This window comes from Sphaerodactylus townsendi, linkage group LG09 (genome assembly GCF_021028975.2).
Source record: "Sphaerodactylus townsendi isolate TG3544 linkage group LG09, MPM_Stown_v2.3, whole genome shotgun sequence".
Lineage (NCBI taxonomy): Eukaryota > Metazoa > Chordata > Lepidosauria > Squamata > Sphaerodactylidae > Sphaerodactylus > Sphaerodactylus townsendi.
Genome location: NC_059433.1, coordinates 51818480 through 51830979, shown reverse-complemented (window position 1 = coordinate 51830979; position 12500 = coordinate 51818480). Strand labels below are relative to the sequence as shown.

General features: G+C 40.3%; 1 protein-coding gene across 4 annotated transcripts in view; it reads right to left on the bottom strand.

Moving 5' to 3' along the window:
• Window positions 1-12500, bottom strand: part of MAPRE2 (microtubule associated protein RP/EB family member 2) — a 111449-nt gene that overhangs the window by 41178 nt on the left and 57771 nt on the right. For 3 of the 4 annotated variants that reach the window (XM_048507513.1, XM_048507515.1, XM_048507512.1), the window contains one exon: window positions 2775-2902. The exons of the other annotated variant lie outside the window; for it this stretch is intronic. In XM_048507513.1, the coding sequence (XP_048363470.1) occupies window positions 2775-2895 (121 nt within the window). In that variant the 5' untranslated portion in view covers window positions 2896-2902. The remainder of the gene's footprint in view (window positions 1-2774; window positions 2903-12500) is intronic. 4 annotated transcript variants of the gene reach the window in all.

Sequence of the window (12500 nt, the reverse complement as noted above, 5' to 3'; positions counted from 1 at the left end):
AATCCTAAGAGGCAACTGATCTCTGTAGCTGGGACATCTGTTGTGATTCCAGGTCCCACTTGGAGTTTGTTAACACCGGAAGAAGAGAAGAACACATGAAAAGGGGAGAAGCTATGGAGGCTTTTATGAAAGCAAAAGAGGAAATAATGGGGGTAGGGAAGAAATGTGATGCCTCCTGCAAGTCCTTATGGGTTCCCCATTTGTATATCACTAAATTTAACCTTTACTTAACCTTTACTTATCTTTCAAGTTACAAAACCAGACTCTCTCTAAGGAAAACACTAGATACCTCAGTTTAATGAGTTTCAACAGCATCCTTTGCCTGCCTTCCACAATGAGCCAATAAAGGTGAAGAGAATGGGAAAGACCTGCTCACATTTTATTTTATTTGAAATAAACACTCAAGCAATCTTAAATATAGATATTGGGTATTCTGATCACATATCATTTATGCCAATCTCTCTCTCTCTAACAAACTGAAGCCACCACAAACTGTTTCTGAAGAATACATTTCTTTAAAATAACATCATAATGCAAAGCATGAGAAAACATGCATTCTTTTTCCTGTAAGCTATACCCTAGTAAATCACAACCTGTCAAAGCACATATTACTTCAGAATAGATTTCTCTTGTCTCCATCAGGCCAATTTAGAAGCCCTCCTTTATCTTCACATCACAAGGAAACCACTCGTAGTAAATGCCACATGTATTTTCTTATGTTTTCCTGTACACTTAGTATGTATTAGAAAGACCTTGAAGCCATGTAATGATTGCTTAAAATCCATTATATCCCTTCTCATTTTACATCATAACTCTTGCAATCTTTTTATATTCCATGAAATGGCTGCCAGGCAACTTGAATACTGCAGCAGATTTTAATTCATCTAGGCTTATACTGGAGACTTGCCGTTAAAGTATTCAGCTACTTGAACTCCCACTTAGTATTTTGTTTATTTCCTCAAAGCAATTTTTAAAAAAACTTTTGCAACTTGCTGCATGAAGATTGTTTCTGATCTCCCAAAATTTTTGTTCACAAACAACGCAATTTTAATCTCTTTCAAACATTCCTTTACAACTCTGGATGCAGGAACCGGGGGCATAGCTTCCTAAAATGGCACCCAGGGCAAGTACAATGGTTTGTCCAGCCCCCAAACTTTACATGGAATTCAGGGGCATGGTGCACCTGTTCCACGCTGGGCTTGAAAGGGTCAAGCTTTAAACCACAACTTCAAGCCTGCAGTTTAAAGATCAATCTAGTCAGGCTGCACCCAGTGTCACCCTCAGTGCTGGGTCTGATTGGCTCCAGCTTTATACTACTGGCTTCCCACTTTACCTGACTTTACCTGACTTTTGGAGGTGGAGCATTAGGGTAGAGTCAGCAGTATAAAGCTGGAGCCAGTCAGACGCAGCACTCAGGTTGATGCTGGGCACAGCCTGGCTGAATTGCAGGCTCGAAGCCTGCAGTTTAAAGCTGAACCAGCACAGCACTGAACAGGCCTACTACGCTCCCAGACTCCACATGGCTGGGTTCAGCTTTCAACTGCACACCTGCCCCCTGCAGACTTAAGCCACCAGAACATGTGGCATAAGTCATTTTGAGCAATGGTTTTTTTTTCAGGAGGTCAGGGTTTTTTATTTTGGTTTTTTTGGCCTTCCTGGAGGTGGTTCAGAGGTAGTGCTGTCCCTGGCTTCTGCATGCTCTGGACTGGGCTGTTGGTGTGATTGGAGAGCTGAGCAGCAGCAGTGCCCAAACCCAGAGAGTTGGAGAAGTTTTGGCCTTTTCAATTGCCTTGTGCAAAGCAGACCTTTAAAGACCTCCAAAGCAAGCAGTGAAGATTCACCTTTTGCTGTGTGATGTTTTCCTGCTCTGCTGTAACAAAATATTTAATGCTAATTTTGTACAAAGGGTATTGTGTTTACAGACATGTTTTACATTTGCAGAAAATAAACAAGACATTTACCTTTTTTTAAAAAAAGAGGGAAAACCTACACGTCTGCCCCCAAACTCCATGTGGGCACAGTTGCTGGAGAGGGGGCAGCCTGACAAACGTACCCCACACATGATCTACTCAAGTGGCACCTGGAGTTCTAGCACCCTCATCCCCTCCCCCCTCATTACACCATTAGAGGGAACTTGCCCATTTGTCACACAACATCTTAGGACTTCTGTCCACTTGAATTGCTGCAGTAAAGCATACAACCAGTGCATCTCCCAAGGGGCTGGGAACAGCACAAGTGGCTTTAATATTAACAAATCAAATGAAAAGAAGTCGTAACAGGACCTATGGCACTACACAAGGAAGAAAATGAAATGGTTTTGCACACAAGGACTTTTAAAAGAGGCTTGAAAATAAGGAGCTACCATATACCAATGTCAATGGACAATCCAGGCTCCTGTCAATTCAACCAACAGAGAAGCAAACACATTGCCCAAAAGCTTTGGATCCGTATGTCTGAATCACTCATTCTTTTGCTACACAGGAATCATTGAAGAAAGATCTTTTGGGTTAAACCTGAATGAAGTGCAGACTTACACTAAATATCAAAATCTGAAATATAACAGAGATACTCTGAATTTTTGTGTCACTTCCCCCCCCCCCAATAGAATCTGCAATAACAAGATACCAATGGAGATGCCAGGAAATTTAAAGATGCTTGAAAGCAAACAGCATCTGAGAAAAACAGGATAAAATATCTGAGAGAAAACATTCATGTATAGATACACAACTGAATGGATGTGGTAAAAGAACATATATTTCAAAGTTGTGTCTTACCTGAACATAGTTGTTCAACTTTTGTGTAGTTTAAAGCTACTATATCATTCACCCATGCAATGATGTCATGTCTGCTCATAGTTTCTTGGGTTATAGAGGTAGAATACACGTTGACCGCCATTCCCCAACTGCAAAATAAAACAAGTTGGTAAGATAGGTGCTGAACCACACAGCCAAATTGTGATCTGTAATGGTATGATTAAAACACAGTGTAGTCCTTCCTTCAATATCAATGAAATAATGAGGTCTTCTGAAGATTTCTCATTTAGAAAAAATTCTGAAAGACCCCCTGAAAAAGGTGTTAGCCTTGTGCTTTTCTGCAGCAACCAACAGGGTACACAGTACAAAACATTACAATATGCCAGCAAGGGGAAGAAACATTGTGTAAGCATCAATTTTACAAACAAATATCAATTTTACTTACAAGTCATGCCATAGCATACAGTTATCCACAATCCCAAATCTACTCATTAGTAGTATCACAACATACAGTTATCAAATTAACAAATCAATTACAAATAAAGTCAAAAGTTTATTCTAAATATTCAATTGCACAATAATGTCACTAGGACCATCATGATAAGTTAGAGTAGACCCTTTTCCTGAAGGTCTCTGAATTGGATTCATAAGGACAGCACCTGCTGCTGGTTGGTTACCTTGTGGGTTCATCCTGTGTTGTATTATTTGGTGATTTTAATCCATCTGTGGGAACTGTATACATTTAGCATGAATTGGTTTTAATTTTATATGCTGCCTTGAATACCTCAGGGTAGAAAGACAGTTGAGATTAACTCTAAACTAAATAGTTACATTTGTTTTTAATGCAAGGTGCCCAAGATTTATTTTGTTAAGTAAATATTTTAGGAAGAATCATCTGATCAAAAAGTGAATTGGTCACTCTGGGCAGGTTTTCTAACTCAGGTGAAATTAATGTGTCAACCATAACCCCCTCCCATTTTTCCTGGATGAAGGCAAGTTTTTCATCTTCTCCTGTGTCACTGGGTACCCCAGTCTGATGAGAGACAGTTTTTCAATTGCATCCTGAAACAGTGTGGGGCGGACAGCACACAAAACAGTTAAGTATAACATAATGCAAATTAAAGTATTTCACAAGCATATATAATGTCTCCCTCTTAGATATTTACATTTTTTAGATATGGTGTAATACCTACAGGCAGCTCCAATAAACTTACGTCTAAATAATTATGAACAATTATTATCTACATTCTTCATAATAGTTATATCTGGAACTTACTTGGCACATGTATTGGTTGGTTTGATACAATATTTTTTTTTATTTTACTTGAAAAATAGACCTTGCAGATGTGTTAGGATTTACCTAAGCCTTTGGAGGTTTAATCATTATGGCTGCAGAAAAATAAACACTTTTAAAACTGTGTTTAATTTCATGTTATTATTTGCCTCAGGCAGCCTCTGGAAAATAATAGGTAGAAATCTCAGTGTTTATCTTTAAAAACTCCTGTTTCAAAGGTCTGGTGGCACCTAAACCCCATCCTCTTCTGTAGCTTTTTGGAGCTCTGTGAGAACACTGGTCTCCTGCTGCAATCTGACTGGTTTTCAGTAATTAATTTATCACAATCATGGGATCCAGTGCAGGGTCCAGTATTTGGCAGAAAACAGGACAACACAAGTATATATTGTACTGATATTTGGGGGGGGGGGGAGGTAGATCTGGGGGATCCCATACAAAAGCTATACAGACTTAATTAACTACCATCTGGCCTTCTGGAGCTGTTACTTTCCATGTCAAAGTAACTTGGAATTAGGGAGTTTTCTCCTTTGACTTCCTCACCACATTAGGGAATCAGCAAAGAAACAAGATGTAAGGCTGTTATGGTTCCCTGGCTCTTAGCCCACTGTGTATTAGTCATCCCACTGAACTCACTGCAGCCCTGCCTGGGAGACTGTGCTGGGCTACAGTTCTTCCACTTAGGGCCTGCCTACCCATGTTATATCTAGGCTGCAGATCTTATAAGTAATGGCCACAGTTCAAGTCTATAAATCTATCCCTGGTGTCCCATTTCAGTCTTGTTCCAGTTTCTTAGCAAAATTAATAGGGTATGGGACAGGGGGTTCAGATTCTAACATAGGAGATTCAAACATTTAAAAACTGCTGACTTGTTTTCAGCTTTCAGTGTTCTCATGCACTTTCTGAACCCAACCAGTTTTGAAAATACAAGAAGAAATAGATACATTGCAAACAATCCTAAACCCCAGTGCAAGAAATCTACATCTGGGCAGTTTTCTGTACTTCCCAAAAGCTGAACACATTGGCAAATTCGACAGGACTTTTCCCAGAATTGTTTTTGGAAGCCCCCCCCCCCTTCTTTCCTTCCAAAACCAAGCCATATACTACTACTACTACACAGAGCTCCCAAGAACATCTAAAAAGGTCAGAATAAAATGTATACTATAAGAAAAGTAACAGTAATATGCATGCCTATATATATATTCCTAAATGAAAGGACTTACTTGTTAAGAATAGCAGGATTGGATCCTGACAGACATCCTCTGGAAGAATTCTACAATTGTAGTTGTAATTTGCTCTAGACCTCCTTAGTTGAAGTACTATGTTAATAGAATTCTTTTTAATTTTACTAATGAATGACTCAAAAGAGATTCCACAGTTGGATTTCTCTCATTGATATCAAAAGGGTCAGGGCCAATAAATGGCAGGAGCAACTCAGTTCACAAATGTAGTACAGAACAAGCCCAATGAAAGTTACCTAACAACTTGCAGTTACCTAACAACTTGGTATAGTTTTACTTTTTAAAAATAATGCAAACAAGGAAGAAGTGGTAAAATGCTGTCTAGCAATGATGAAGCATGACAACAGATTAGATGGCCAAAAGGTAGAAAACCCCTGAAATTCGTCAGATCTTTTTTCAGAGATCTCTTCACTTTCTAATGATGGAGACTGCAGATCCCACCAGTGCTAGCAAGAAACTGGGAGTCACTGGAGAAAATCACTGCAGCTCTTCTCCTGTTCTCATGTTTGCAAGCGCTGCTCAGGAGTAGAACAGGAATCCTGCTTTCATCCAGGAGACAGAGTGCTTAAAACAGAGAGGTTTGCCCTTCCCAGGGAAAAACTACCAATCCATACTGATCCTGTACCCTGGCTGGAAGATGTTTTGACCTATTACTTCCTTGCTTCCTCTCTCTTTGATTAATGTGAAGAAGAGAGGCTTAATTTCACAATATTGTACTTTATGTCCACAATCATGTATGCATTCATACAGTTATAGAATGCCAAATAGTTATTATGAATCTTCTCTACCCACCTCCTCAGGCAGCAGTCACTATTCCAAGTGACCCTTATGAAGTTTTCATCATCACTATTACATCAGCCATCACTATCACTGCTTTATAGAAAGCATTTGCAACTGGATTTTCCTGTGAGAATAAGACAACCCAGTTTGCAAAGGATTGCTGAACTACAATGACAATGAAATATCCAACAGTGTGTGTGGATGCAGTTATGGAACATAACTGTATCTCAGTAAAGCAGTACAGTTTGCAAAAACAGTTGCTTAGTGTTTGCACAGACAGGTCATTTACATGTTGTTTGTTCACACAGTCTAGAAGAATGGCCAGATTGGTCTGAGATGATTCACCTATTGCTGGTTTTCATGTTATAGTTTTCAAGTGTTGACAATTATTTTTAAAACATTTCTACCCCACCATTATCTGCCTTGGATTTAAGGTGGTAAACAATGCAAGTTGCAAGGACGTAAATGATAACAGTCCAATTATCAACACTGGCTACATTAAAACAGATTAAAATACAAAATCATAAATTAAAAACCACACATCATTTAACTTACACACAAATTAAAACACACAGGATCAACACACAGCTGGATCTGCAAAACAATTCACCCTCCACCAAATATTTTCTGAAACAAGACTGCTTAACATATCTTCCTAAATGTAGCAAGGGAATAACTGACGATGGTTTCCAGTGTGAATAAATTACTCTCTTCTACAATCTACAAGTTTTTATTACAATGTATTACATAGCTAGAAATGTCAGTTTGAAAGGAGAATCCTTAAATAGATTTGAATAGATCCAGCTGCTGAAAAACAAAGAATATGCAAAACTGGGGCCAACTGAGTAAATAAACTCATTTCAAAAAAATCAATATATCACTTCTTACCACCAATCTGCATTCATAATAGACTGTATATGGGGAGTAAAAGCTCAGCTGACTAGGAACAAAATAACTGTCCTGCTGGATCAGAACAAAGATCTATCTAGCCAACCCAATATCATGTTTTTCACAGTAGTTAATAAGATGTCTTCAGGGAACCGACAAGCAGGAAATGAAGCCAACAGCCTCCCCTGAAGGTTGCTTGACAACTACTGATGTTCAGATGGATGCCTACCATCACAGTTAACAGACCTATCCTCTACGAATTTGTCACATTTACTCTTTAAAGCCATCTAATTAGTGGCTACCACTATATCTTGTGGCAGTAAGTTCCAGAAGTTAATTATGTATTATGAGAAGTTACCTTCTTACACCTGTCCTGAATCTACTTTGAAGATTTTGAATTTGCTTCTAAAATACAGAAGAAAAGGTTAACTTTCTCAGTGCCACCTATGTCTCATATCTTCCCACTTGGTTGCATCTCTTCTAAACTTCTAACTCATTAGCCTTTGAAGCCTCCAATTCCTTAATCTTTCATTGTAGGGAAAGTGCCTCTGATCATTTTCATTGACCCCTTCTGCATCTTTTCTAGCTGTATGATATCCTTTTTTGAGATGGCATTACCAGAACAGAACACAGTAGCCACATCATCGATCTATATATGAAAACTACATTATTGGCCATTCTGTTTTAAGTCCCTTTCCAATAATCCCTAACACAGAATTTACCTTTTTCATTGCTGCACTATTCTGTGTCATGTTCACTATGATCCTAAGATAACTTTCTGGTTAATTACCTACAGTGGTTCTGTCCCAGTTCTGTCTGGGTCTCATTAATGTTTTTTTTATTCACAAATTTCTAATGGTGTTCAGTTGCTTCACTTTCTGGCATTAATAAATGTTGACCAGGAAATACATTATATTTACAAATACATAGAATGTCCTCATGCCTTCTTTTAAAAAGAAAAAAGTTCAAAGTATTGAGCCTTGTGTAACATAAATGTTCAGTCCTTGTGTTATATTTTTTCTTCATTTGGGAAAAGTACCTTCAGAATGAATCACAGATCTGTCAATAAAACTAAAATGCAGTTCCTTGGTTAACCAATGATTAAACATATAAAAACCAATAATGGTGGCATTCTAAGAAATCTTGGGAAAACCTATGTGTGATATAAACCTGAGTACCATATATACTCGCGTATAAGCCAACTTTTTCAGCACATTTTTTATGATGAAAAAGCCCTCCTCGGCTTATACTCAAGTATATACAGTAATTCCAAGATGGCAGACGGAGCTGGGGCTGCTGTGGGGATCCAGTAAGCATGTTGCTGCTTTTTTTTCTAACTCACCAGAGAGTCATAAAAACAAGCTGTAAGGACAGCCTGCATAGCATTACAACTAGGGTGTGTGTGTGTGTGTGTGTGTGTGTGTGTGTGTGTGTGTGTGTGTGTGTAAAGAAACTGAGGCATTTCTCTCCTAAGTGTTATTGGTGAGTTGCATTCTAGATGAATACAATTCTGCATACAGTAGTTTACTGCCAAATACTGATGTTACTCCCTAGGGCCATTCAGGTTGGGAAAATTAAAACACAAGGAAGGCTGAAGCCTCCTCTCTTCATGCAAAACAGTTACAATTGAATCAAACTAATAAACACTCAAGAAGCATGGAATTCCCAGCTCGTGTATTATTCCAAATTCTCCAGACTGCTAGAGATTTAAAGGCCCAGGAAAAAAAGGGAAAATGTGGTTCAAAAAACCACTTCTAAGGACTACCCCTTTTTTCGGAGGGACAACTCAGAAATTTGGGGGTGTGCTGGAAAAACACACAATGAAATAAGTTTTGTTCCCCTTTGGAATGAATATAATGCTCCTAAAGACAAGGTTCCTCTCAAAATGTAGAGCATGAAAAAATCGAGGAGCTCAATTCAGACTGGGCTGGCAGGCAGGGATGGTACTGCTATATGCCGCCCCACCTCCTTCAAAGGGCTTTTCCGCAGTGCAGGAAGCCCAAAAGGTTAAATCTGGAAATCCTCCATAGGGGAAAGTGGAGTTATGCCACAGAAAAGTGGCATTAACTCAGAGGGGGATTCGCCCCCCAAATTGCACTGAAAGTTCTACTATTTTCTAATGTGCTGTGGCAAGACAGAGTGCAACAATTCATGTTTCCTTCTCAAGTACTGCATACACATTCAATTTTTCTCATAGATTAAACTTATACATTAAGTTTCCACCTTATAGAATGACCCGACTGAGAAGGTCAGGAAGGCCTTACATTTATGTCTCTCTACAAACTGTGTAACAGTTTGACAACTCTATAAAGAGGAATATGATTGTAGTATAATATAATGGACAGCACTTTATAAAAAGAATAGGATCGTTGTCCATTCCAGTGTTTACTGTGTTTATCTTGCATTGTTTCCACTTTTGTAATTACATTTTGCATTGTTTATGACACATCTTGTCAGAGTTGTCTCATGCTCTTTGTAAGCATTGTCCTATACGTCACAAACAATGCAAAAATGTAATTACAAAATTAGAAACAATCCATCTTGAGTCTCAGCAACAAATGCAAGCTATTAACAAAGTAAACAAATAAAACTGGAAGCCACTGTAGAGATAAGTTTCCCATAATGCACTCCCATTAACATTTCAGTTGCCACATTCTGTGCCAAATGATGTTGCTGAGCTGTTTTCAAAGGCAGAGCCCATTATAGTAGTCTCTTTTGCAGACTGGTTGTAGCTGGAAAGCTATCACAAACGTGCTCCTTTCTACTTCTGCTGTTTGCTTCTGATTCTTGTTTCTAAGAATCTAATGCTTGGCATTAGAGCACTAACCACAATTTAAACTGAAAACTGATGGAAGCAAATTGCTTTCATTGGTTCAAATATCGATTTGGAATAGTCATCTTCTGTAATGCAATAAGTTTTGTTTTGTGCACTTTCTCCACCTATAAGTGCAATAGCAAGTATTAATATTTTGATAAGACTTAGACCTAAAACCTAAATGAGATCTGCTAAAGCAGTGTGTCTCTCCAGCACTGTAGCAGGATTTCCTATAAACTCTAAATTCCTAATCTTCTCCTGACTGATTAATGTTTACATTTTCTTGTGAAAACAACAAGTGTTTTTGAGAACCAAGTAAAAAGAAGAAGAAAACAAAGAAAAAACCCATCTCAATCTGGTTAACATGCTGTCCACTGAATGCAGGGACGCTAAAATATATCAAGCCATATTTTATGTACGATTCTAGTATACTACTTTTTGATGTCATCCTAAATAGAGTTGCACCCTTCTAAGACCACTCACTTCAACGGACTTAGAAGAGTGTAACTCTGCTTAGGATGACACTGCATACCAAATACATTGCCCAAAGGTACTCTTTAACAAAACAAAACCTAATAATCACAGATAGTACAGTAGAAAGGAGATGGATAGACAATGCTCTGCTCTTGCAAAGCATTTGTCACTGGAACAGAACACTCCCCCTTGCCCTGAAGTCCACTTAACTCCTCAAAATGCCACTCATGGGACCAGAGGACCCTCAGGAACAGTCTAAGAGGCAAATCAGGGATCTGCTACAGGCAAAAGGAATTGGTGGAAATTACTCTACCAATCCGTTAACAGAAAAATTCAGTCTAAATCCAACCCACTGTTTCAATTGATTAAAGTGGTTAGAGACTACCTACTACACTTTGAGCTCTGTATTTTCCAGACAAAGAATATGCATTCAAACCACTTTCTCCACACTTATGACAGAGTGGACATCAGGGAAGGGCTATGGCTCAGTGGAAGAGCATCTGCTTGGCACATCAAGCTAACCAGGGTCAATCCGTAGCATCTGTAGTTAAATGGATCAGATTGTAGGCAATGCAAGCAACCTATATCTGAGATGTGGAGAACCACTGCCAGTATGAGTAGATAATGCTGACTCTGATGGACGAATGATATGATTCAGCATAAGGCGGCTTTGTGTGTTCATGATCATTTCTGCCAATATGAGTTATAAGAACAGCAGTTTTCAAGGAGGAATTCATACCACTGTGAAAAAGGACTCTTTTCTCAATTTCTCTTTTGAAATCAGTTGTCCAGCACTGATAGAGGATTTTGGACTGACAGCACAAGAATTCAGGAATATAATGCAGGTGGCAGCTGCCTGCTCTAGATGGGGGTAACAGTCTGTAGATGTGCAGTCAGGCAACTATAGTGGCTTGAAGCACCTTTTATCTGCTGATGTTGGCTACATCCCATCCTTGATGCCAGGGATCTGGCTACATGCACTGGCAGTCTCACAGAATGATTTCTGCAGAGCATACTGTGTAAGGTGCTCTGAGGAATGTTATCATACAAAATGAAGCTCAAATTGTTGTCTGAAAAGTAAACTCTCAAATTAAAAGATCTTTTTGAATTACTATTTGATAGATTTCACCATTCATATTTGCATTTATAGCTGAATTAATCTCATTCAAACTTGGAAGCAAAGCAGGGTCAGTCCTGGTTAGAACTTAGCTGGGACATGATCAAGGAAGTCCAAGTTTTCTACACAGAGGCAGGCAATGGTAAACCATCTCTGTTAGTCTCCTGCCTGGAAAAATCTATGGCCGTTTCTGCACGGCCGCCATGCGCCCCCACGCCGCCAAGAGTTCTGCCGGTGTGGGGGCGCAAACGCCCGCTTGCAATTACACAAAGCTGTGAGAGCAGGCCCAAGCAGAGGCCCCGCGGAGAAGTGACTCCGCACGCGCAGAGCCGCCTCGTCCCCCCTATCTCCACTCCACTCGCGATAATGTCTCCATCGTAAGCCTGCTGAAGCCCGGTGGAAGCCCGCCCACGCTGCCCTCCAACCCCTGGAGGTCGGAGGACAGTGTGGGCGGGAACCTGGCTTCCACGGCTCAGCAGGCGGCACGAATTTTAATATCGTGAAGTGGGGGCGGAGAAGGGAGACAGCATCTTCCCGGCGGCGCAGTTCGCACCGTGCCACCGGGAAGACGCTTCCCCCCCAACAACAACCCTTTAAAGGGTTGTTGTTTAGGGCGGCCTGACGCCACCCTGGGGGGGGCCCGCCCGAATCCAGGTCCCGGCGCTACTGCGCTTTGCAGCTTAGCGCCGCCTCGTGAGCACGTGCTGGCCTGAGAGCGGCGTTTTTTACCGCTTCCCCAGAGTCGTTTTTGGGCCGTGCGGAAACAGCCTATGGGATCAGCATGTCAACTGTGACTTAATGGCACTTTCCATGGCCACATTCTTGAACTAATTATATCATTTTATGTGAACATTATGCATAATTGAGATGTCTTGGACCTACATACTTACGGGACCGTATCTCCCCACACTGCCCCTCACTGCCCACACTGCCCCTCTGTTCGTCAGGGAGGGAATTTTCTGGAGGTTCCTGGCCCTAGACAGGTTTGGCTGGCTACCACTAGGTCAGAGCTTTTTCAGCCCTGGCCCCTACCTGGTGGAATGAGCTCCCAGCTGAGATCAGGGGCCTGCAGGACATTGGTGAGTTCCACAGGCCTGTAAGGCTGAGCTCTTCTGCCAGGCTTTTATATCTTGCCAGCCGG